General features: G+C 41.5%; 1 protein-coding gene across 4 annotated transcripts in view; it reads left to right on the top strand.

Annotated features, from left to right (window-relative positions):
* Positions 1–27,784, top strand: part of CUX1 (cut like homeobox 1) — a 378,084-nt gene that overhangs the window by 166,564 nt on the left and 183,736 nt on the right. For all 4 annotated transcript variants that reach the window (XM_066599650.1, XM_066599646.1, XM_066599647.1 and 1 more), the window contains 2 exons: positions 3,869–3,945; positions 5,737–5,803. In XM_066599650.1, coding sequence (XP_066455747.1) covers positions 3,869–3,945; positions 5,737–5,803 — 144 coding nt within the window. The remainder of the gene's footprint in view (positions 1–3,868; positions 3,946–5,736; positions 5,804–27,784) is intronic.

Here is a 27,784-nt window from a genome sequence, read left to right on the forward strand (position 1 = left end):
AAATTGTATGGCCACGAATGCAAGAAGTCTGATTGGTAAAGTGGGTGAGCTTGAAGCGAGAATGACTGATGAAAACTATGATATAGTCGGAATTACGGAAACATGGCTTGATGATAAGTGCGATTGGGCGGTGAATTTGCAGGGGTACACTCTCTTCAGAAGAGACCGAAGGAACCAGAAAGGGGGAGGGGTATGTCTGTACGTCAAATCGAACTTGAAGCCGAGGCTACGGGAGGATATAGGGGTAGGAGACGAACAGGTGGAATCTCTGTGGGTAGAAATACGGGGAGGAAAAAATAACAAAATCCTGATAGGGGTCTTCTATAGACCACCAAAAGCAACAGAAGAAACTGAAAACTTACTATTAAGGCAGATAGAAGAGGTGTCAAAGCGCAACGAAGTAATTATCATGGGGGACTTTAATTATCCAGATATAACATGGGAGAAGGAAACCTGCAAATCTCACAGGGGTGATAAGTTCTTGAGAGTAATTAAAGACAATTATCTGAACCAACTTGTGCAGGAACCAACAAGAGGGAGAGCCACTCTGGACCTAGTACTAACCAACAAACCGGAACGTATAAAGGGAGTGCAGGTTGAGGGACTCTTGGGGAACAGTGACCACAATATGATCAACTTCCAGCTGTCAATCAATAGGAAGCCTTATCAGGGAGCGACAGAGAAACTAAACTTTAGTAAAGCAAAATTTGATGAGCTTAGAACTACTATCGGTAACATTAATTGGGACAACATCCTCAAAAATGACGGTACAGAGGACAAATGGGAAAAGTTTAAAAGGATCCTAATCACCTCATGTGAGCAGTTCATTCCCTTTAAAAATAAAAGAAACTCAACTAAAAGGAAACCAATGTGGCTCGACAAGACGGTAAGAGGGGCAATAAACGAAAAAAAGAAAGCCTTCAAACTACTAAAGCAAGAAGGCAGCGAAGAAGCGCTAAAATCATACAGGGAAAAAAACAAAATATGCAAAGATACGATCAAAACTGCCAAGGAGGAAGCAGAAAGACGGATCGCCAAAGAGAGCAAAAACAACCCGAAGCTATTTTTCAACTATATTAACAGCAAAAGGATTTGCAGGGAGAGCGCTGGCCCTTTAAAAAACAATGCAGGAGAAATCATTGATGATGACGAAGGGAAAGCAAATCTACTAAACAGTTTCTTCTCAAGTGTATTCACAAACGAAAAGGAAATGCCACACGAGATGCAGGGGAATAAAACGAACCCCTCACAAAATATCTCATACCTAACGCAGGAGGAGGTGCGGAAGCGTCTAAAGAAAACTAAAATTGATAAATCGCCGGGCCCAGATGGATTACACCCAAGGATACTAAGGGAACTAAGTGACGAGATAGCTAGGCCGCTATACCTAATATTTCTAGACACTATCAAGACCGGTGTAGTACCATTGGATTGGCGCATTGCCAACGTGGTTCCAATTTACAAAAAAGGGAGCAAAAGTGAGCCTGGCAACTACAGGCCAGTAAGTCTCACTTCAGTAACGGGAAAAATTTTCGAGGGGATTCTGAGAGACGCCATCGATGAGTACCTCAAGGAGAACAACGGAATAACTCCTCACCAGAAGGATTCATGAAGGGTCGCTCATGTCAGACAAATCTGATCAGTTTCTACGATGAAGTAAGCTCTAGGCTGGACCAGGGAGAATCTATTGATCTTGTATATCTGGACTTCTCTAAAGCCTTTGACACCGTGCCACATAATAGGCTAATATACAAAATGAGGCAGCTCGGACTGGGCGAAAACGTGTGTAAGTGGGTAAAAAATTGGCTCAATGATAGAAAGCAGAGGGTGGTAATAAATGGTGCGTACTCTGATTGGACCACAGTCGCTAGCGGGGTGCCACAGGGTTCAGTATTAGGCCCCACTCTGTTCAACATATTTATCAATGACCTGATAGAGGGGCTGCACAGCAAAATATCAATATTTGCAGATGACACAAAATTATACAATATAATTAATGCAACGGAGGACAATGTGCGGCTACAAACGGACCTGGATAAGATGGGGGCTTGGGCAGGAAAATGGCAAATGAAGTTCAACGTTGAAAAATGTAAGACTATGCACATGGGCAGGAGAAACGGATGTCACCAATATTCACTTAATGGGGTACCACTAGGGAAAAGTGATATGGAAAAGGATCTGGGGGTACTAGTGGATTGTAGACTGAACTGGAGTAACCAATGCCAGTCAGCTGCTGCAAAGGCAAATAAAGTCTTGGGGTGCATTAAAAGAGGTATAGGGGCGAAGGACGAGAACATTATCCTCCCACTATATAAGGCACTTGTCAGGCCCCACATGGAATACTGCGTACAGTTCTGGTCACCGGTGCTCAGGAAAGATGTTACAGTACTGGAGGGGGTTCACAGAAGGGCAACTAAACTAATACATGGAATGATGGGACTGGAATACCCAGAGAGGCTATCCAAATTGGGACTATTTACTCTAGAAAAAAGAAGGTTAAGAGGCGATCAAATAACCATGTATAAGTACATGAGGGGACAATACAAGGATCTCTCCAATGATCTGTTTACACCCAGGACCGCGATGGTAACAAGAGGACATCCGCTACGATTAGAGGAAAGTAGGTTTCATCACCAACATAGAAGGGGATTCTTTACTGTAAGAGCAGTTAGACTGTGGAACTCTCTACCGGAGGAAGTGGTGATGGCAAAATCAATAGAGGAGTTTAAAAGGGGACTTGATGTCTTTCTGGCGAAGAAGGATATTACAGGATATAAATCTTAGGTTAAGTGTCAATCCGGGTTTATAGGCAGGTAGGAACTATTAGGGGTTGATCCAGGGAACAGTCTGATTGCCATTAGGGAGTCGGGAAGGAATTTTTCCCCCAAAAGGGCTAATTGGCTTCTGGCCTTGGGGTTTTTTGCCTTCCTCTGGATCAACACAGTAGGATAGACAGGCTGGACTAGATGGACATTGTCTTCATTCAGCCTTACATACTATGTTATGAGCCCATAATGGATTTAAGTTATGAAACTCATAGGAACTGACATAGGAAAAAAAACATATGCTGCCCATGCCTATACAAATGAGCCTCTACTCACCCATTCCGGCTTCCTGCACCTCCCCCTTCACCCCGCTGGTGCTCTGTTTACAGGCTGCTGCAGCCAATCACAGACCTCAATGGTTGGCCACAATTCTCTAACGTGGCCCTCGGTAGAAGTAACATGGTGACAGATACAGGGCATAGTTGAATGTTAAGTTTTGGATAAACATATTGGTTACCTTATTGGATTCTGCACTTTTGTCTCCACTGCTTTGTACAGCTGGCAATTCATTTTATTCAAGATGATAAATCGGCCTATGGAGTCTGTTTTCCCTTGTTGTTTTCTTTTTATGTTGCAGCTTTTCTTAACTCTTCAGTCTTTATTCTGTACTTCATTGGGAACACCTGCTGAGAAATTCCTATACTTGTCCATCATTTTGATGCTGTGAGAGCAGATATTTGCATTAAAGAGAACTTTTCTATGAATAAACCAATAATCAGATATTTAGGGTTTTTTCTGTTTTCCTTAAGAAATTATAAGCATTCACTCTCTTTAATGACAATTGTACTGTCACTTTCAGTCAACAGATGACTTCCCAGGTTAGCCCAATAATATTTGCTTATAATGGGTAGCAGATGGCAATGGTTATCCTATTAGTAGGCTTTATTGGCGCACTCTGAAAAGATCTGTTCAATTGTTCATAAATCATTTTTGACAATTTTCTAGGTTTAAATGTCAAATGAAATAAACAGTCAAATCTTTCAATATTGGTTGATGTGCGTCCAGCAAATTATTTACAGAGCTGAATGTTCATTGTCTTTCAGGAAACTGCAGGAGACTCAGATGTCTACGTCTTCCAAGCTTGAGGAGACTGAACACAGAGTTCAAGTTCTGCAGACAGGTCTGGATGTGTTATGTTAATTAATATTTTTGGGGTTTGGGATACAAAAAAGACATTTTAGCTGCTGAGGCTTAGAAGATTTCACTATTTTGCAGGTTAGGTCTACAGATTTTGCAACACTGCAATCAAAATGTATCCATCAGAATATCTTTTCCCAAAGTGGTACACCTGAGGCCCCCTGTCTACGGCCGTTGCGGAGTATCGTCAGCGATATTCCGCGGCAGGGGACGAGGGAGGAGCGCTGCCAGTCCTCAGCGGTGAGCCTGTCTGGCAGATAAGCTCATCGCGGAGAATCGTGGCAAGCCGCGATTTAGATCCCGCGAGCAGAGAACCGCTATGATTCTCCGCTTGTGGACGCTGTGGCTGCGCTTTCCATAGCAACGCTATAGAAAGCTTCACACGGTGTGATCCACCGGCGATTTATCGTCAGCTGATTCACACCCGTGGACATGCAGACTTATTTCTAGTGTGCACTTAACGGATGGCTAAAACGTGATGTGAACAGCTCCTTGCCTCATGTAACCTTGTGTTCTAATCAAACCACATTTTGTTCAGAAAATGAGAAAAGAAACATTAAAGGGGTTGTCCGAAATGTGTTTTCGTTTGTTTTTTAAACCATGTTCTCCATGCCACAAAATAATAAACAGACATACACTCAACTCTCCCAGCTCCTTTTTGTTTCCAGCACTGCAGCTCTGGGTCTGCCCTGTGATGTAATGTTCACAGGCTACAGCAGCGTGTTTACAGGCTGCTGCAGACCTTGCTTTGAACAAACACTGTACATAAAGGACTGAGCAGCAGGAGTTGCAGGGAGTCGGGAGCGAAGTATATGACCTATTTTTTTGCATGGAGAACATAGTTTAGAAAAACAAAAACTTCTTGAACAACGTCTTTGATTATGGAAATGCAAGAAAACATTAAATTTGAAACGTGTAGTTAAATATTTGGCATCTTGACGTGTCTGTTCAGTGATCAGGATGTATTTACAGCATAGTCAGTGTGAATGTCTTATTGTAGCCAGCGTATATACTTACAAGTCACATGTAGCTTCTGAGCCACTGGTTGAGAAACATCATTCTGTATCGTTATGCATTAAGGCCCTTTTAGACACAGCGAGCTCAAAGCCATCTTTTGAGCTATAATCGTTGTGTCTGACTGCACTGACATCGTGCAGTTTTCGTTAAGCCGTCACTGATCGCTGATCTTTCAGCGTGCTGAAAAATCAGCCATCAGTTATCAGGAATTCACAGCGGGTTACTGATGATACTATTGTTTCATCTGTATCCCGGCCCTGAAGACAGGTGGGGTAAGAAGAACAGAGAGCTCCAGCTGTGTTCTTCATCCCCCGCTCGGAGCGCACAGCTGTACCATAGCCGGGTGCTCCAAGCAGAGAACAGCTGGATGCAGAAGACAAGCGGCCCCGCTTGTCTTCAGCATCTCCCACTCGGAGCGCAAGGTGATCGATCAATGTTTGAACTATTATAACTATTGCATACAAGTGTTTTAGTGTTCAAAAATAGGATGCAACAGAAGGAAATGACGCCCAAAAAATAATCTGATAGTTAGTATTTTGCTCCATGTAAGTAGACAGTTAAATAACTGGCTGACTGACAATAGTGACATTGGTCTGAATGCAGACACCTCGCCACTGGCTGTGGTGTTGCAGGGTTTCCGCTCGGGATATAATCTGCTAGGAGGTCATATCTATATTGTAATGTACAGCTGCCCAATATTCATCCAATGCTTTATTAGAAAATCTGTTTTCTGATCTAATGTTTATCTCCTCTTTAGCTTTGGAAAAGTCTCAGGCAGCATTATTTGACCTGAAAACAAAATATGATGAAGAAACCTCAGCAAAGTAAGTACCAGCTGTTGTTTGTAGCCATCGTACTATGAAAAGAAATTGTGTGTCAACTCTGCTAATAGTGAAAGAGCTAAAACAGACAACACAGGGATTGATCCACTTGCCTAGATGAAAAACGGGCAATGGATATAAGGCAGACATTGATTAGCCCGACATTAGCAGTACCAGCTAGAGACCTTCCAACCACATTAACCAGCATGACCAGTAATGATTTTGATGAGGTTATTCTCAGGGAATACACTTATAGGCCTCATGCTGAGATCCTAGATCAATTACCCATTATTATCATTTGTGATGCAGAAGCATATGCCTCGCATGGTAAAATATTTACATCTGAAGTTTTACAATTTACTCCTACCCCAAATCACCTTATCATTTAATATTTTATAAGACTGTCTGAATGGACAGCTTTTGTTGGGCAGCTTTAAAGTGCGCATGCAGAAATAAATGATTCCCAATTCAAAGGCTTAAAACGTGTATGCAGGCTTTTAAGAAAATCGACAATGTCCTGCCATGCTATTGATTTCCTGTATGTATTTTTATTTATTTTTTTTTAAACCCAGTATATATTCTCGAGGCTATTCTGTATATGGTGCGTAGAATATTCACATTAGGGTATGCAATATCTTGAAACTGCGCAGAAAACTTGAACTTTGCGTTGTAATTATTCCTTAAGGAGTCCGTCAGCTCTGCTGCTTGCTAAGAAGCAGCCCAAAGATTATACTCAGTTTGTTTAGTTTTTTTTAAAAGTAGTACAGGCCACTGCAACCAGGTAATGCATACAGAGGTCTGTGCTCTGGTGACAATATGGATGTGTCACTTACATACTTGTATTCTTATGAAGTGGTCTTAATATTGATCAATACAAACTGCATGCTCTACAAATCCAATGTTGGAGAGAATTATGGCCGCCATTCTACATTTCACATAGTCCAAAAAACTTAAAAGGGGTATTCTGGGACTATGCTTCGGATAAGTCATCAATGGTGGATCAACACAGGCCTCTCACTCATTGATTGCATTGGGAGTGAAGCCGGCTATTAGACTTCCTTCCCCGACCACCTATGACTACATCCGACCCGCTGCACTGACAGCAGGCCGAATGATGGGAATCCAAACTGGCGAACCTCCATCAATCAACTACTGATGAATTTATATTGGTGGTTTTTTTTGTCTGACATAAAGTCACAAATTTTGATGCATGTTTTTTTTTGGCATATAAAGTTCATTTTTACACTGTACTTGCCACCTTTCCAAAAAAAAGTGGGGGTAGCTTGGTTAGAGGGGCGGGCCTGTGGCCCGAATAAGGCCTCATGTCCATGGGTATGCACGGTGGAATCCTGCAGCGGTTTCCACCTATGCCCGCAGCCATGAGGCCAAAAATGACAGCATGCTCACCTATCCAGATGCTGTGGGTCTCCCCTCCGTCACGGCCGGATCTTCTTTCTTCTGCCTGGCGTATGCACCTGGCACACCGGCAGCGTGCCATGCACTCTTTTTTTTTAATCTCCTGCTCTCCCACAGATCTGCGGCACAGCACAAAAACAGCTGTGAGTGAGCCGCAGGTCCGGTTGGCTTCCATTAACTTCAATGGAAGCCTCGGGAGCCGTCCATGCGGAAGAGCCACGGGAAAATGGAGCATGCTGTGATTTCTTCCCGCACATGCGACCCGCGCACTGGTAAAAAAAAAAAAAAACACATCCGCATGCATTTATTTGCCCTGCGGATGCTAATGCATCCCTATGGTCTTCTGGAGCTGCGGATATCTCGCGGGAGGGAGATGATGCGTGGAGGCTTGCTTAGCACGTGGACATTGGGCCTAATACGAACCGGAGTAAATCGTGTCACAAATCTACTCCAACTCAAAGCTGTTGTAGATTGGATTTTCTGGCTTTTAGACTTCCAAAAGATATGCCAAATTTGTTAAATGCCGTGCACCACTTAATGAATTTGACACCTCTTAATCCAGTGCATTTAAGATTAGGAAGGGTATAGAACGCGCCTGTCTTAATGAATGTTGGTCTTTGTGTTTTCCTGATGGAGTTTTTCTTTCGGCTGAATTGAGGTGGCCGTAAAACAGCTACACTCAGGATGGTAAAAAAACCCGAATCCCAGAGCCGTATGCCACAGATGTGTCACGTGGGGTTGGCGAAGAAAAACAGAACCAGATCAACAAACTGATACCAATGAACCCCATAAATGGCCAAATAGAGGCAGTACTAAGGCACAATATATAAAAAAATTCCCATCATGGATATGTATGGGAGGAGCAAAACCAACTAAGGAAGTATTTCCAGATAGTGCCACTTTAACAACAGGGTTTTAACCTTTTTTATTTGAATTCTAGCAGTATATAGCTACTTGTGCTATGTCATAAACCTACCACCAGGCTATTTTACACCTTGTAAAGGGACAAACGGTTTGACCAAATTGCAGCCTATTATTACAATGTTGGAAGAAATAGCCGGATCCCATTTCATTCACAATTTAGTAAGAAATAATACGATTTTCTAATCTGATATCACACCGCTTCCAGAACCTGCAACAAAGCCCATGTAACATTGGTGGTATTCCATTACTAAGACGTGGAATTCCCCCGGCTTATTACATTGGGTTCCAGCGTTCCTAGGCAACCATCAGATGTTTCCTGCCCAGTCAGAGATAAACCTGTACAAGATGTGGTTTCCTTAGACGTCATGCTTGCTAATATAATGTGATTATTCATCCGCTGCTTAGCAGTTTAAGTATCACCCTGCAGCCATGTATTCCTGTGTACCTGTATATTAATGCGATGCCAAGAAAATAGCGGATTTACATTCATTTTTAATAAGATAAAACACAGCAATTTGGCTGCAAATATATTGATGTACAAGGGGTTTTCTGAGATTGGAGGAACGTTGGCGAAATAGAAATGGCATAAAATAATGTAGGATCCTTTACTCACCTTATTAATCCGCTGCCGCTCAAGCAGTCCCCGCCAGTCTTCATTTACTTTGCTGCAGTGCTGCATGTGCCCGTATATCCATGTGACCGCTGCACCAATCACTGGCCTCAGCGTGTCACATGGGTATATGGGCATGGTATGCTGACCGGCAGGGACTACCGGAGAAGTGCCGATGGGGCGGCAGTGAATTTACCAGGTGAGTCTTCTGTTGCTTTATATCCTATCATCCATTTCTTCCATTTTCTTCCAAGCTTAAGCTCCTATGTATCTACATACTTCCTCACATACCATATATAGGAGTATTTTTCCATATTCCTTTCTCAAAAAGTATCTTTGACATTTTGTTACAAGTAGACATCAGGAGTGAAGTGCTTTGTGTTTCTGATATCCTGATAGCTTTTTTCCCTTTCCACTTAATATAACAACATAAATACATAAAAGGTGATCAACCCCTTTTGGTTTTATGTCATCTCATCCGCCATTTCTTAGCATCTTACCCTTAAGCTCTGCAAAATTTTCGGTCATGGTGTAATGCACACTTGAAATTTCTCATTATCTGCAGTGCACTAAAAAATATCTCTTGCGAATCCTGTAACCTCGGGGAATACAAATATAAAATAAAATGTATATCTACAGTTTAACCCAGGAGCCATAAAAAACCGCATTGACCTTTATTAAGATCACATAAGTTTAATGTAAGAGAGATTTTTATTTACAAGCTATCGCGCATGTAATGGAAGGGAAGCAGCTTGGCGCTCTCTTCCAGTAAATTCACAGGAAATGTCACGCAAGCCATAATAATAACTGGCAAGCCATAAATGTAATACATTGGGGGGTTTTGTTTTGTTTGTATTTCTAATGATATATTCCTAATATCAATGTTTTTTTAGGAAACCCTGTTTTATTTTTATTTTTAAATCGTTGTCTATTTAGAAAACATAATTTTTATTCTTTTATCGATGTGTCGTTGTACATTGTGTGTACCCATTCTTTACTCTAAACCAAAATTGTTCTCCCTCTGAAAGCTGATCATGAAAGAGGGGGAACAGCTGTGGTGGGCGAGTCTTTAAATGGTGCTTGTCCCGGAGATCAGATCATGGGAACCATTTCATCAAGGTTTTGTATTACATAATTGTGAGCAAACAATGAGCTTTGTTATTTCAGGTTTAGACTATATAACCCTTTAATGTTTTTGCACCCTTCTCATTGATGACATTCCCTGTACACTATGTGTGATGCCTTTATTTATTCCCTCTTTGAAGAGCCAAAAAGCCTATTAAACAGCATGATGATTGGACAACCTTCATAGGACCCAATCAGCCAATGAACAGGCAAACGCTTATTTGTCGGCTGATCAGATTTTTTTTGTGCAGCCAAAGAAATGATCATTGTCAGCAACGCATCTTCCCATGTGAACAGATATGTGCTGCTGACCGTAAACAAACTGCAAGGGGGTAACAATCATTTATTCCCCATACATTTTGAATTGGCCGATTTTGAAATCCAGGTAAACGAGCAGCAATCTCGTCGATTGCTCTTAACATGGCTCGGAACAAGCCTTGTAAAAGGATCCTCAGGCTCTGATCATTTTGGTGTCATGGCTCTTACTGATAACACGGCTATGATTGATCCATTTTCAGATAAACCCCAGTGAATCCTGACAGATTCTATTGACTTCTCTTGAAGTTCATCAGGTTTCCATTAGAGTTCCAGTATTTTTGACAGCAAGAATAGTAATTCAGAAGTCTACTTTTCATGCCTTCAAAAAGAAACAGAACCCCGATAGAAAAGGAAAACATTTAGTGTCAACAGATATGCGATAAAAGTTGTACAAAAAGTTTCCAAATGGCATAACTCCGAAAAAGCTAGTGATAAATTGCGCCTGACCTATTTGGAGAGGTTTAAAGTTAAAACAGGTACGTGGCTTGGAAAGTGTTACATATTCAGAGTTTTTTCTCTCCCTCCCTCCCCATGCAGTATTGCCAGTGTGTCGGATGGAATATCAGAAAGCCACTTATGGCAACTGTAAAGTTTTCCATGTGTAGGCTCAAAATAAAATGTAATTAGCCTTTATGCTTAGAACAAGGATCCATTGATGAATACAGCTGGTCTTTGTTTTATTCTGTCTTTGAGAGTGGGAGGTAAAAGTGTTCTTCATGTTTATTAATGCAGCATTTTTTAGACAGATGCTAAGCAGAGTTCTCAATTGGTTTTGTGTATGAGATTTATGCTTGAGAATGTAATACTAATAAATACTCTGGTTAATGCTGTACTGATACATACAGCACTTGTATGTTAACTAGATTCTTAACAATATTAATCGTGATATATTCCATTTCATTAACGCAAAGTCAAAAAAGGACACCTTATTTACGATAGATGATCATCATCCAATCTTCAGTCAACACACATCAATAGCATCTTTCAGTCTTAAAGGGATTACCCAGTCATAAACTATTGATAGCTTATCCTTAGAATAGATCTTCAATAGTAGATCGGTAGTAGTCTGTTGGCTGGGAGTCCTGCCAATCAACAGTTTTTTGGGCCGCTGTGCTTGTGCACTTAGTTGATTTCAGCAGAGAGCTGACAGGTCGATTATCATGGCAGTGGCCAGAGTGTATATTACAGGCCATTCACTTCAATGGGATTGTGGCCTGCAATACCACTCTAGGTCACTACAGTAAGAATGGAGAGCCGTCTGCTCCCTGCAGAAACGAGCCCAGTAAACAAGCTCATCGACTCAGAAAACAGCTGATCGGCTGAGGTCCCAGACAACAGACCCTAGTTGATCTACTACTGATGACCTATCCTGAGGTTTGGCCATCAATAGTTTGCAACTGGACATCCCCTTTAAATCTCGCTCAGGGAGTAGTATGTATGAGTCAACCCTGGACTTGAGACCATCTGGTTGGCCTAATGTTTAGGGGTCTTGAACCATTGGGGGTGCTACTCGGCTTTTATTCTAAATTACCTGTTATGTGATTCATACCAATGTTAGTCTGGTCCCCTACTTCACATTTTCTATTTCGACCCATCGGGAAAACGTCCTCATGGGGATGTTATTATTTAGAGATGGGTCCTTTATTAGTTTCCTACATTGCCATTCTCGGGCTTGGTCCTCTGTGATCCCTATGTACTGGAATGCTTTATAACTGCCTTTTCTCCTGTCTTGTTTGTTCTGTTTCTGGATTTACCTTGTAGAAGCCTAATGTACTCGTTGAATTACCATTTTTAGATGAGTCTGTACTCCTTGAGGAAGGCTCCCTCCATAGAAAAGATGTTTCACACTGGGGGACTTGCACCCTAGAGTCCTGGATGCAATTGTTTAGTGCTCTTCCCCCTTCCTTCCCTATAGGGAGCCCATATTCCTCCTTGGGGGAGGGAGGGATGCAACCGTCTTTGACTCTCTCTTCTTTCTGACTGGTTTGCTTTACCCTTTTCTAGTTCTTAACTTTATTTTTCTCTTTCTCTGGTTTTCTTTTCTTCCCTCTTTTCCTCCCCGCCCTTTCATATAGCCTAGCTGAACGTTTGCTCTCTTAATTCCAAGGGTTGAACGTCCCACAAGAGTACAGCCAAATATTATATTGGATGCACAAGCAGAGATCTCGTATTATCTTTTTTCAGGAGACCCACTTCCGGTCTGGGAGTATCTTGCACACATGTTAATAACAAAGAAAAATATGTTTATCAAATGTAGAGGGGGAATATCTGCAGAAACTGTAGGCTAGCTGTCAGAAACGCTAAAGCTAATAATGAATTAAGGCGCTGCAACAGAGGCCAAAAGCAATAAAGAAGGATATTGGGGGTATGTCAAAAGCAAAAGAAAAGTCAAAGATGCTAAGGGATGCTTACAAGATGAAAATGGTGGAACATCAACTGATTCTCCCTGTGCTATTGGGGGAATTAAAGAATGCAGGCTATCTATAAGCAGAGAGATGGTGAGGGAACACTTAGCTAACTTAAATGAATTCAAGTCTCAAGGTGCAGATGAATTACATCCTAGGATACTAAAGAAAGCAGCGGAAGTAATTGCTGAACCACTCTCCATAATCTTTGAAAATTCCTTGAGAACAGGAGAAGTCCCAGAAGATTGGAAAAGGGCAAATGTTGTCCCCATCTTTAAAAAAGGGAAGAAGGTGGACCCAGGAAACTACAGGCCTGTGAGCCTGACTTCTATACTGGGAAAGATCTTTGAACAAATTATTAAACAGCATGTTTGCAAGTACTTGGAATAAAAATGGAGTAATTAACCAGAGACAGCATGGGTTTGTAACAAACAAATCGTGCCAGACAAATCTAATTTCCTTCTATGACAGAATCACCAACTGGGTTGATCAGGAAAATGCGGTGGATATAGTATATCTTGACTTTAGTAAAGCATTTGACAAAGTATCTCATACCATACTTATTGGAAAAATGACCAAATATGGGATTGACAAGGAAACTATTAGGTGGATTCACAACTGGCTGAGTCATTGCACTCAAAGAGGCTACTATAAATGGCTGCACATCTAAATGGAAGAATGTATCAACTGGGGTACCACAAGGCTCTGTCCTAGGCCCAGTGGTGTTCAACATTTTTATAAATGATCTGGAGAAGGGAATTGATGGGAAACTGATCAAATTTGCCAACGACTCAAAGCTAGGAGGGATAGCTAACACTAGGGAGGAGAGAGAGTATTCAAAAAGATCTATAAAAGCTTGAACAGTGGGCGGCGACTAACTGAAATGCAAAGTCCTACATCTGGGCAAGAAGAATGGGAAAAAAGCACATACATAATGGGAGGAATTGAGCTAAGCAGCAGCACATGTGCAAAAGACTTGGCTATACTAATAGATCATAGACTGAACATGAGTCAACAATGTGATGCCGCAGCCAAAAAGGCAAGCGCCTCATCTGGAATACTGTGTCCAGTTCTGGGCACCCCACTTTAAAAAAGACATAGACAAACTGAAGCAAGTTCAGAGAAGTTACCAAGATGGTAAGCACTCTGCAAAGCATGTTTTATGAGGAACAGTTAAAGGATCTGGGAATGTTTAGCTTGCAAAAAAGAAGGCTGAGAGGAGACTTACTAGCTGTCTACAAATATGTGAAGGGCTGTCACAGTGCAGAGGAATCGGTCCCATTTGCATTTGCACAAGTAAAGACCAGAAGCAATGAGATGAAATTGAAAGGGAGGAGACACAGATTAGATATTAGAAAAAAACTGTCTGACAGTGAGGGTGATCAGTGAGTGGAACAGGTTACCACGGGAGGTGGCGAGTTCTCCTTCAATGGATGTCTTCAAACAAAGGCTGGACAAATATCTGTCTGGGATGATTTAGTGAATCCTGCACTGAGCAGGGGGTTGGACCAGATGACCCTGGAGGTCCCTTCCCAATCTACCATTCTATGATCTCTGCCATCTGGAACAAATATTCAGAATAGAATTCTCGCAGCAGTATCCGACCCAGCAGTCTAAAGGAGGCCATAAGGTGTTTTTCATTTCATCGTTTTTGTTTTCCATTCTGCTATTCTGTTAAAAGAGCAGAAAACTGTTTTTTTAAAAAGCCTTTTCCTTTTTACTTCTCATTGGTTTCGGTGGAATTTTCTGAGCTTCAAGTATGCTCAGTTTCGTTCAATTTCATCGGATTTCTGTTCTTTAAGCAGAAAAAACTGTAGTGTTTAAATGTTTTATTTTATTTTTTTTTCTAAAAAACAGAAAGCAAACATTAAAAGGACCTTTCTGCTTCCTTTTTACATCATAGCCAATGGTTGACCGACCTGAATGGAAAGGTTTCTGTGTTGTTCCATTTTTGTCCAGATCTATTTATAAATGAGCATGCACAGAGGGGAAGAAAGACATCAAATAACAAAACGAGTCTGTTAAAAATTGACGGAAGTGGAAGGAAACCCATAGAAATAGTAAATTTTTTTTGACTGATCGGTCTACTGAATCCGTTAAAAAAAGAAACAAAGTATGGATTCCATTTAGTTATATTTTAATTCCATTTTCTTATCCACTTGTTTTAAAAAGGAAAGCAAAACGCTGATGTGAATCGGCCTTAAAGTGGATGTGTCAGCAGCATAGAATAAGAACAGGCCAAATAACATGAGCCATTTGGCTAATGGCAGCTATTGGAGAATACAGTCAGTTGTGAGTCCGCTGTGTTCATGAGGGATGGCTGTCTGGCCTTCCTTATATCTGTCAGTCACTGGAGGAAGAAGCAGGGGAACAACTCCCTTATAAATCTTTTTGTACTGTTTGGGCAAGTAGGCATACGTACGATGTATGACCGATCAGGCTTAAGCTGCCCATAGTCATAAAGCCATTCCCAGGGTATGTTGTGATCTTATTGTGCAGTCAGAATGCTCATCAGGAAAGGAAAAGACGCAGAAAGAGATTTCCCACAATATGGATAATCGTTGGTGGTGTCATGGGAAATACTGTGTGCTTATATTGCCCCATACGTATGCTGCTTATATGATGTAAACACTACAATCATGGTATATCATTAGCCAAGAAAAAAAAATCCAAACCATGAACCATATATGTTTTTCCGCTGATGGAGCAGATTTCTATTTTCAGGGACATGGACCTAATGATTGCTCCTCACTATTGTAAAATTACTCTATTCTTTCTCATTATTTGTTACATCTCTGGCGGACATTAGGATGTCACTACAAAGAGGTGTGCAGGTGTAATAGGGGTGAGGTAACCTCTATTAATGTTTTTGTTGCAGAACCAAATTAGTTTTTTTATGTCTTGTTTTTTGCAGTAAGAGTTGAAGTTTTTATTGGTACCATTTTGAGGTACATGCGACTTCTGCATTGCTTTTTTTTATTATGTTTTTTGTGTGACGGCCAAAGGGAAACTAACACATCTGGCACTACTTTTTAAAATAATTAATTGTAATGGCGTTCACAATGCGTGGTAAATAACAAAATATTTTCTGGTCTGTGTCGTTACGACTGTGGTAACACCTATTAGGTGTTGCTTTTTATAAAAAAAAATGTTTTGGTATTTTATCCATTTAAAATGGGTTTTTCTGGTGGAAAAATTCGAAATTGCTTAAAGCTGAATTTTAATTTTATTTATTTTTTTTAAACTTTTGTTTTTTTTACATAATTTTTAGTTCCTCAAGGAGACTTGAAGATGTGATCTTTGATACCTAGGATAGTACACCACATTACTTATGCTATTATCATAGGCTTAGTAAAATACATTATATATTAGTTTCTGCCAGAGGCCGGCCTAATAGTATTAGTTACATGGCAAACATGGAGGCCTCTGTCAGGCTTCCACCTGCCATGCAAACCCATTGGTACCTTGCGATTGCATTGCAGTGTGCTGATGGGGGACAGAAGGAGTCCCCTCCCCCTGTTACCTGCTTACATGCTGCAGTTTCTTTTGATTGTGGCATATAAGGGGTTAAACTGATAAAATCTGAGGTTTCACCTCTCCTGGCAGCTATAGCAGGAGCCTGGCTGTCAGTAGTCAGCCAAGCCACCAGCTTAAAAAAAAGACGTATGTGCAGGTTTAAAGCCCATTAGTGAGGTCAGTAAAAAGGTGGATTGGCCATCACTAAGGGGTTAAGCCAGCTCACAATGGGATCACAGTTACTTTTTGCATTAGTGAAAAAAAAAATCTAAAAAACACCCTTTTTACCTCCTTTTTTTATATTTTTGCTGAAATGACAAGTTGCATGTAGACCTTTGGTGTTAACGAATAATCAAAAGAGAAAACAGAACCAGTGTTTTTGTTGTGCACGCTTATACTGAACTGGTGACTGCATTCCTGGAACGAGTATAAAAGACAGTGGTTTTATGGTTGTTACATGTGGTATTATGCTGAGTCTATAATAAAAGTTAATTTGTAATTAAAGTTTCCTATTTCCTGTTCAGTTAATGAGTCATGAACATCCAAAGCATGTGTTTAGAACTATAAAGTAACTTGCAATTACACTAAGAACAGGCTTTACAAATGAGAGCACTTTTATTTAAAGCAGATACCGGGGGAACATACATTGCACATTATAAGCATCGAGGAATGTCAATATATGTCCACTGTAATGATAGTATCAAATACTGTGCATATGTGGTCTGCATGTGGAGGGTTCGGGACTTACAGAGAAGGAATTGCTAGTTTGAATGTGTTGGTCTGCAATTTGTACATTCAACTTGATTGAGCCCCAATATACTGCGCAATGCTATATACTAAGTAAATAGTTGATCTGCTGTAGATTTTTGGTTGCGTTCATATGCTGCAGATTTGTTGTGGATTTCTGCAAGCCCCCTTCAGATGAATTTGACATTTTCAGAAATTTCTACTATACTAATCGGATGTATGGAACGGATTCTCGGTTGCAGAAATTTCTGCAACAAGTCTGGCAAGTGCAGATGATCCGCGGTATTCCGTGCCCATTAAAAATAATAGTACATTCACATGTCCGCTCAGAGCGGATAACAATTTGCGATTTCCGTGAGCGGATTTAAAATCGCAGCATGTTCTATTTTTGTGCGGACTCCGCACTGGCGGCTTCCATTGAAGAAAATCGAAGCCATCTGACCCACAGCCCATTCGCAATTGATATTGCAGATTGGCTGTGTGTACCCACGTCATCGCCTAGTGATGGCGTGGGAAAAACAAATATTTAAAAAACAAAATCTGAACTGTACATGACCTACGGCGAGTGTCCGTGGTCATATGCAATACAGGATGCGAAGGTACGCGGGGTCGCTGGCTGGGGTCAGAGGCTGATTCCGCAGCCGGCCTAAAGAGTCTGCTCTGTTCTGTAGCCGTGTGACATCACTATTGTGACCTCACTTTCCATGTCTTGTACAATACTGTCCACAGGTAAAACGAAAAAAAACAGGGGTTTTATACCATGTTAGCCAGTAGAGCAAAATGTGATTGTTATCAGTAAGAGAAACCAAGTAATCTTGTAGATATGATACCTTTTAATGGCTAACAAAAATACATGATGTTATAGCCAGTTTTCAAACCTCTCAGGGTCCTTCCTCGGGCATAATGGAACAAATCTAAAGACGTATTTACTATAACACATGATCTCATGGGAGGGCACGAACATAGTGAACTTAATTTGCACTAGATAAATACGAGAGACACAGGGTGAGAGGGCACAGACATTGTTGGGTTTAATAGCATTTAGATAAATACCAGGGATGGATGACCATAACAGTAAATAATTAGTCCAATAACATAGAATGTGACATCTCTCCTTCAGACCTGCAAACAAGGAAGATGAAACAATACCTCTGCAGCGCCACCTATTGGATGGCAGGATTCCTTCAAATCAATGTATGACATTTTACCAAGTCTGTAAAACAACGATTGGGAATATCACCCCTTGTGGGTGCTCTCCTTGAGAAGAGACTATCTCATTCCCCGACCCACTCAACCCCCAGGTGTCTCCACACACCCCCTGGGTGCTCTCCTTAAGGACATCCTTCTTGACCACCTTCAGACCTTTCATATTCTCCACTGATGCAAGAACCCCGCTCTGACGTTCATTCCATTCTTGAGGGTATCAAAAATGGCCATAAATTTATACTCTCAACTTCTTCTGTGACGTTGCGACTTGGAGTTGCCCTTCAGTATGATAACTCTCATCTGCTCTATGTTCTAGACCACAAAAATGTTTTGCCATAGGTAATTCAGTAGCTAAACATTTTTCATTGGTCACACAAGTGAATGGGGTCATATGTGCAATTATGCAACTTTTAATAATTCAATAAGGGTATGAACAGATGAATTAGAGATGATGATCAGTTACCATAAAGGTGCTCACATATGGGTCAGATGACCTGTTTGAATAAATCTCTGTGATCTACATTTTCCAAAGCTGCTTTAACATGAATCAGTCCTTGACCCCAAAGTGATACCATATTGATCTCATTGGACATTTATGGCTTTTTTAAAAATTCAGTTGATTGTATTGGGAAGTGTTTGCCGCTGGGATATGATTTCACCACTCCTATTTATAAAAACTGCTTCTGCATGTGAAGGGAGTAAAAAAAAAAAAAAAAATGTTAAAAATGAAATGCCTGGAGTCCCGGAATACTGCAAGACTGTCTAGACTCCACCTTGTACTGTGAACAGCCTGACATTGGTGTTGGCTCCTGCAGTTAAAGGTGAGCATGTTCGTTCACGACCAAATAAAACTTTATTAATTGATGATGAGCTAGGAGTTTTGAAAGTTTTCATAGTCCCAGATCATTTTATTGTGGATCTGAACCTACTTGTCATCGTGCATAGGTTTAATTTTAATGATGCTTAGTCTTTCGCTACTGTTTTATGGTTTAATTGAATTGTATGTTTGGTTGTCAGTGAGACCTGTGTATGTCGGTCCTAAGCATAAAACACTAACATTGGATCAGATATAATTTCTAGAGTAAAGTTGACTCTATGGGCTAAACCAGGCAATCTATAGAATATCCTGGTGCCTATATGCAGTGTAATTTTCCAGTATTTGTGCACTTAGCAGTTTAAACCTATTCAATTTAATTGACCGCGGATGGCCAATGATTCCCTATGGGCAAAATGCGAAAATCTGCAGCGGAATCCGCAATTCAATTTTGCTAGTGGACATAAGGCCTAAGGGGTTTAAGCTGCTTTCACATCTGCACTTGGGAGTTCCTTTTTCCTGCTCCATTATGGAAGAAGGAAATAAAAATCCCCTGGCCGAATGGATCTGCCTTATAATGGAAATGAACAGAGCCAAACGGACCCCATTGACTCAACTGTCCAAGATTTCATTGGCCGGAAAAACGCTACATGCAGCTTTTTGCTTCAGATATTTTGTGACGGATCTTTGACGGAACCTCTGAACGGAGTTTCCTGCGCAGATGTGAAAGCAGCTTGACACAACAGGGAATTATTAAACTGACTGCATGTTATTTCGACTGTTAAGGAGAAGTTGACAAATCGCCCTTTTTGACATCACTTCCTGCTCTGTAACTATTGGCTGACACTTCACGGTACCGACTTCCTGCTTGTACCCCCCACACATACACACGCTCACACATACTCTGCATGGAATACTGGTAACTCTGAGCGCTCTCTGCTCCTCTTTGATAATTGTCTCAGTTTACTGATATAAACACAGCTGATGGCGGTAGTCTACAAAATGAAAATTTGCTTGGAATTTCCCTTTAAATCCCGGTTTCATGGACCTCCTCCCGCTAGATATCACATAACCTATTGTTTTTTGCTTGAAAGGTCCTTTTATTATTTAAAAAAAAAGAACTATAAAGATATGCGGAGGAGGAAAAAATGCCTTTCCATACATTGCTATAAAGTACTGGATTTACATCCCAGCAGCCCGGAGGCAGCAGGGTTTTGGCTCCACTTGCCTAGGCCACGATTGGTTGGTTTTGCCCCACAGCTCCTTCTTCCGTGTCCTCCTTCACCAAGACTGTGGTGTGTCTTCCGAGAGGCCGTCCCAAATATGTGATGTTTATAGCTGCGGAGGATGAAAAAACATCAGGACAAATCTGTAGTTTTCCAGGTAACCACACACACACATTTAGGGGCCAGGGTCTTCATGGAATGAGCTGTCATTAAAAATATATTTGATGAAACGGCTTCAAAATCAAAAGTTTCCTTTTTACGAGAGAGAAGAGAGATAATTGAACCCATTGATTTGTTTCACGGTTTGTTTGCCCTTTCGTTCTCTTCCTGAGGTGCTGTTTGCTGAGGAATGTTTCCAATCGCCAGAAAGACAGTGGGGTGTGTAATATTTCCCCCGCCAGCTCTCCATTCAGCCAGACAAGGGGACTGTGGCGAGCCTGCAATATGAATTTTTAATGCAGAACTTCATAACACAGCCCTTGCAGCTCGACTGCTCTGTTCTCTTGAGCTTTCAGATTTAATGCTCTGATGAGCAGAGCTCAGGCCTGGGGCGTTCTACATCATTTCGGGGTTAACCCTTGGAGCACCAATCAGAAACGTTCACAGCAGCGCTGGTTGATTGCTGTGCTTTAGAGGCATCGGCTCACTTTTTTTTTTTTTCTACTGTGATTAGTACATCGAAGTGCCATTTTGTAAACAATATATTTTGATGCCGCCGTAGTAGATTTGTGGGCTGTAGAGCGCCTTGGTGTTCATCATAGACTGACGCTGTCACCTCCCTATTTGCCGTGATGAAATTCTGCTTAAAAGTTGGGTTTTTTCGTAGGCGTTAGGGAGGGGTGCAAATTTATTATTGAGGTCTCGGTGATCAAACATCAGGTTTGTAACAAGGGTGTGCAGAAAATACCCATAAACCATTATACGCTGGGCTGATATCTTCCTTTTTTGGTGAGTGCATCTTGCAGGGAAGATACATAAGCACATCTGTACAAAAATGCAAGGATTTCCTCTCGCCCAAAGCTCCCTTTCTTCTTGCACTGGCCCTATTTATACTGCTGAGATGGAATTATGTAGGTCTTGGCCCTGCCTGAAATATCATTGTTGTCGTCTTGGTAAGTTGCGCAAACCTAAATATTTATTCGGAGCCATCAAACCCTCATGCACTACTTGAGGAAAGGTACCCAGGGTGTCTAGTCTAGTGCACAGTGTTCTTTGTGATGCATTTGCCTAAGATTGCCATGTCATATGCTTAGTGCCGCCAGAGTAAGATGAGACAGATGTATTAAGAGGTGCATGTCTCTTTATACATTTGTGACATTTCTGGCTGTCCACGTACTAGAGAGTCAAATTTATGCCAGCTACGAGCTGGAATAGATTTACACTATAATTGATGGCGGTTTATGGCATAAGTTATAGTAAATGTGCCAGACTGAGGGTGTCCCTGCTTCTTTTGCTGAGCTTCACACACTTTTTTAGAAAAGTGGTATTGGTGGCAGAAAAAAAGCCAAAAAGTAGCACATTTCTGCACAAACATTTGAGACTTTTTTTTACCCTTATTCTGGCACAATTGCCTTTATGAATTCCTCCCTCTATGTTTTCACCTATTGCACACTTAAGACTACTGTGCACACAACCAAGCTTAGTGCCTAAGGAACCCAATTGACGTCAGATCGTCAGCTGTGGCAAACTTTGTGAGGCTACCTACAAGCAGCAGTAAGAGCAGCATTGCTTCTCTTGCATATAATTATTTTAATGACCGGTGTTAAAATAACAAAATCAGTGGTACTTATTAGTCCTCAGCCAGGGCGATCCAGTGCTGCAGCCCCGCTGTCCACACGGTCTTTGTGTTGGAATGGCCACCACCTGACCCCTGCAGCCAATAAGAAGCTGCAGTGACTAGGTGTGTAACGATCTGCTGCAGGCTCGGAGCCTTGGAGAAACCAGAGGTCGTTACATAGGTGATATCGGTTGTGGAACAAAGAAGCAGGTAGGTAGTGGAGTTGGGGGAAGCAAATAGCGGAGTTGGGGAAAGCCAGAGGTCAGTTCACAGGTGTTATCGGTTGTGGTACAAAGGTGCAGGCGGGTAGCGGAGTCGGGGGGAAGCCAGGGGTCAGTACACAGGTGATATCTGTTGTGGTACAAAGGAGCAGACCGGTAGTGGATTTGGAAGAAGCCAGAGGTCGTACACAGAGCCGCTATTTGTGGAAGGAGGAGCAAGAAGAAGAGGAGCTTGACTACAGGCTGGGAGCTTAATAATCGCGCAATGAGGGAGACACCTCGTTGAGGGTCTGCCACTTGGATTCCTTTTTGATCAGCTGATCCTTGAGCTCTCTGTCAATTTGGACAGCACTGGAAGCAGATCTTACTGTCAACATTGCAATGGCCTGGTTTGGTAGTACAGGCACAGCTCACATTGAAATCAGTGGTAAGTAACCCATCAGCACCTTGTGATCACATCACGAGTTGCCAAGGGGTGACGTGGGAGCCCCTTCCACCTGTTACCTGCTTCCATGCTACGATTGCTATTGATTGCAGCATGGAAGAGCTTAAACAGTCGGCAATGGAGGTTTCTCCACTCCCGGTTCTTACAATAGGAGCTCAGCTGTCAGTAGACCACCAAGCACCCAACCTGCTTGGGCCAGATGCAGGATCTTTAAACCTATGTCATAAATGTACTATACCACAGATTTTAAGCCAAGGACCAAGCGCCCTATATTTAAGTTCAAAAGTTTTGTCCAGTCTAACCTGGATGGTTAGAAATGTTTAAGTGGGACCTAGAGAGTATTAGTATTAATGTTACGGCTGATCGGTGTATGGATGATGAGATATTCTTCCTAAAATATTGCTGACTGTGCAGTAAATACACCTGCATAGAAGGATCGACTAATAAAAGAAACTGCTTTGTTTCACATTGAAACCTAATATCCTAAAGCATAATGTATGCATTCACGGTAAAATAAAGGGGATATTACCGTCCACTTTGGTCTTGTAGAATAAACAGTTGGAATGAGTGAGGAGCTCTGACACGCAGCATATGTAATCTTTTCCATATGAAAAAGACTAAAAGAGACTATAGATTTATTGTAGCTTTACAAGTTATGATGAATTTGTGAATCATTCTTTGTGGTTGTGTAAATGCAAAGCGGCCGTATCGAGTTTCATTTCTGTATGTGGGAGCGCGGCGCGGCCTGTCAGAGCAGTACTTCAGCGCTTCATGTTTGGAACGGGTCCTGGGCTCCACTTTCAGAGCAGTCATTTAATATTTTGTTATCTTTATAGCCGCTTCTCAGGGTAACCTAAAGACCTTTACATTTATCAGTGTAATGTATTTTATAATGGGAGAATAATGGATTTGTTGTTAGATTGTTTTTATAATCACAGTTCTACTGAGGAAAACGGAATCGGTGATATCGCTTCAGCTTCACTTGAATTGGATACTGGAAACAAAATATGAGTTGCGTAAAGAACGTCCAGCTCCTGGTACTTTGTATGAAAGTCTAATAATTCCTTACAGTGAAGCCAACCTGAGGAGCCATTTTAAGGGGGGGGGGGTCCACTTTAGAAAACCATTTTCAGATATCTGTTGGGTAATTCTGATTTAAAGGGGTTGTACCAAAATATAAAATGATCTCCTATTCAAGAACTCGGGTTTTGACTGTCCACGCCTTTAATGAAGCGACTGTCACACGTCCACACCACCATTCCATCCATTTCAATAACTGTGCCGTAAATTGCAAAGTAGTGGTCGGCAATCTCCGGCGCTGTCATTGAGTTGAATGGAGAGGCAATGTGCATGTGCAAGCATTACTTCATGCGGGGACCAGGATCATAAAGCCACTGATCATAAAGGTATCCCTATCCTGCAGTTAGGGGATAACTTTATAATTTGGTACAACCTCTATTTGTATACCCAACTGGGGCATGTGAATGCAAACAAAGAGCAGGTTCTCCTCTATGCAGAACGGATATCCACTCTGTAAGAGCGGACTTTGTGTGCCATATTTGTAATACCACATTTCCCCTGCAGTGGTCGCTGCAATGGAAATGCATGGCTAGACATAGCTTCCCTGATAAAATTGGCTCTTGGTGGGAGCAGGACCTGGCACGATCAGTTGCTCACATTGGGCACTGCATACTGAAAGGGCTTTCGTCTAAATAGACAGCCCCTTTAAAAGAGAGGAGTACCAGTTCTTCTTATAGTCGATAGAGCGAGAGAGAGCATCTCTTGCTGTGGAGGACCCAGCAGTCCACTGATTTCTGTTAGCACTGCGTGGGCCTTCATTTCCTCTGGGATGGTGCTTTGAAAAACTTGCTACCTGGGCTTCTCAGCAACGGGACACCCTGTCATCAGCTTATCATTGGAGCCAAAAAAGATTGTGTCAAACAGGCGGATGTGGATTCTTGCCACACATCAGTTTGACTTAGGCCTAGCTAAGGAGGCAACATTTGGGGAACCCCGGTTTTAATCCTTGGCCCCTCCAATCAGGATTTGATCTTCATTAAGCGATTCCAACGCCATTACTCACAAAGAGAGTCCCAGTTGTGTGACTGCTGGTGCTACACTGGGCCAAGGTGCCATCCCCGATGGTGTGAACAGGTTTGTATTCAGAGGATTGGCTTCTAGGCAGAGCTCGCTGCACAGCAATAATGCAAGTAAGAACCAACTCCAGAACACAACCAAAGTCAGGAAGCATCGAAGACAGAATGGTCTGCAACACAGGCAAAAGGTCACAACCACAATACAAATATAAGAGCTTTGCCACAATGTGTATAAGACCAGGGAGGAGACCGTGAAGGACAGGGCACAGCATGCAGTGCGTGGACAGTAATGGTGCCCGTCCATGGCCCCAGAAACAAATAAGCAAGGGCAGCAGCAGCGGGATGCTGTGACAGATTGTCCATAGTAGGCAACCCACTTAAATAGTAATAAATAGTAATTCTCTCACTGAGCTAGTACACTTTGTGGGATCCACTGTGACTGCATGCAGATCACCGCTAGTAGCCAGACAGCACTTGGAGTTAAACAGGGAGTCCAGGTCCCGCCTGGCAATTGGTGATGATCCGCATATGTCTACAGCAGATCAGCGACAGCGTACGTGGGCATCCTTCTATGATGATATTATCAATTATCAGCAGTAGTGATTCAATAATAAGCCTGGAGAACATGTCAGCAGATCAGAATATTCTCCGATAGTCCCTCATTGCTAAGGGAGCTTTTCCAATAGTAGTATCCTACAGTATTATGGTATTTTAGTTTATGCAATTCCTAATATAAGCTTTGACACCGCAAAGAGCCTGCCAAAACTATAGTATAGTAATAGAATGTTCTCTGAATTCTTTCTAATTTCTTTATGAAAAGAAGCCTAAAAAAGGCAATTACCCTTTAAATATCTAAAAATATAAAAGAAAATGGCTCTGAAGTCGGCACAATGTGTTGAGACGGTCTGACATAAAAAGAGAGAGAGTTGTTGAAATTCTATTTTTGAATTGTTTAACTCTACAGATGTGTATACTTAGCTCTATTGCATTGGCCTCTTCTCTACCCGCTGGTACTTAAAAGCTGTGTCATTGTTAAATTATAATAGCAGGCAAAATATAAGGTGCCCGGGGGTTTCCATCATCATGAAGATTGTAATCTGATGGAACAAGCAGGATGCTGACTGTTCTGCAGGGAAAATACTTCTGAAATCTTACATAGTAACTCAGGGTCGTTCGAGTAAATGAAGATGTTTCTGATGATCCATCGCTCCATCCCTCCATCCACGTCTGTAGACCTTTACTGTGTATTGCGATGCGTTTCTGGACCTAAATTGTTAGCGTAGCTACATTGTTAACCTATTCTCATAGTATAACATATTGCCATCCCTGCAAGCCCCCATTTCGTACTGTAGTAATGAGAAGCAAGTCTAATCACTGGCAGGCGTGTGACCTCGGAGAGGTTCAGCGCACTTAGTTCCCAGCTTAAGCTCTTACAGCGTTTCTGACTTGCTAGATGTACTGAGGAAAATGTCTGAATTGCCTGTAGCAACGTCTTCATAGTTTTTGACAGGTAACTTATTCCTAAAATGAGGTGAAAGGAGAACTGACAGCATGTCACTGTAACTAGGAATCGCCATTGGATAAAACTGTTAAGTCTTCCCTTTATCTACCGTGAAAGTTTAATTTAGCGATTTCGATCATATGTGTGAAATGTAAGCCGGGGAGGGGATGCTCCAGAAGTTCCTAAAAGGCCCAATTCATTCTTTTTCCCCCCTTTTTTAATGCCATTTTATGTGAAGAAATAAATATTTTAAATACAAATTATTGTGGTTCATAAATCTGCTAATCCCGGCAGAAGTTAAAAATTTATGGAGAGAATTTATGATTTGATTTACGGCAGTGTTGTAGCATATAAAAGTCTAAAATTTTGATGCACACCAAATTTGCCCTAAGATTTCCAACTTTTCTTCTGCACTTTTTAAAAGTGGGTGGGTACAGTGGAGGGGCAGGGCCAACAACTGTTAAACAAACTTACTACATTTTAAACCAAAAAATAGCACCAAAAAGTGCCACAAACTTACACTTGTTCATTCCAGGCATACAGAGGTGCCCAAAAAGATTGCATCACGTACATTTGGTCCTGAAAATAGTAAGTAAGCTGCATGAAAACTCTGTGAACTTTAGTGAATAATAGAAAAAATATTTTGAAATTTAATTTAAAAAACATTTACAACAGTTAAGGGAGATTTTTTGCTGCTTGCTTACAGTTTTCAGTATCAAACATTGAATGGAGCATGTGATACAATTTTTTTTATTTCTTTACACAGGATGGCTTTGGGTGAATAAGCAGCCAACAGTTGTCCCGTGAACTACTGCCCGACTATTACGTCTGTGCTTTACGGAGGAACAATTGTGATTCTGTTAATAGAGGGGGAGCAGTATGGAGATGGTTAATCCCGCCTTCATTTGCAGTAAACAGGCAGTTGTTCATAATTGAACGACTGCCTGTTTACACAGCCCAAAAGTCACTTGGTTTTTAGTTCTGCTAAAAAGCCAAGCAACTTCAACAAGTGAACTATTTGACACTTAGTGCCCTGTCGGCGGCCTCGTGTACACGGGAAAATTATTCCACTAATTTTCTGTTTCCAATGATAATTCTGGCTATATTCGCCCCTATAAAGGTACCTTAAGACAAAGGTCGCATGTATCTTAAAGGAAACCTATCACTGGATTCATGCTACCCTGGCCACAGGCAACACTTTGGACACGTATGCACAGTGCCCCTGTGTATGTTGTTGTAAGAAAAATGTAGAATGGGTCATACTGTATTATATGAATAGTCAATAATAATAACCTATAATTCAACTGTGTTCAACTACAAAATGATGCATCCGCTGAACGTTTCGCAAGACAAATGCTGGATATTGAGAATGCTGAGGTAAAATGAAAGCTGTGCTGTGATTGGTTGCAATTTCTTATACTGCTGAGGTTAAATGAAAGCTGTGCTCTGATTGGTTGCTATTTCTTATACTGCTGAGGTAACATGAAAGCTGTGCTGTGATTGGTTGCTATATATTATACTGCTGAGGTAACATGAAAGCTGCTGTGCTGTGATTGGTTGTTATATATTATACCGCTGAGGTAACATGAAAGCTGCTGTGCTGTGATTGGTTGTTATATATTCTACCGCTGAGGTAA

Source organism: Eleutherodactylus coqui, chromosome 4 (assembly GCF_035609145.1).
Source record: "Eleutherodactylus coqui strain aEleCoq1 chromosome 4, aEleCoq1.hap1, whole genome shotgun sequence".
Lineage (NCBI taxonomy): Eukaryota > Metazoa > Chordata > Amphibia > Anura > Eleutherodactylidae > Eleutherodactylus > Eleutherodactylus coqui.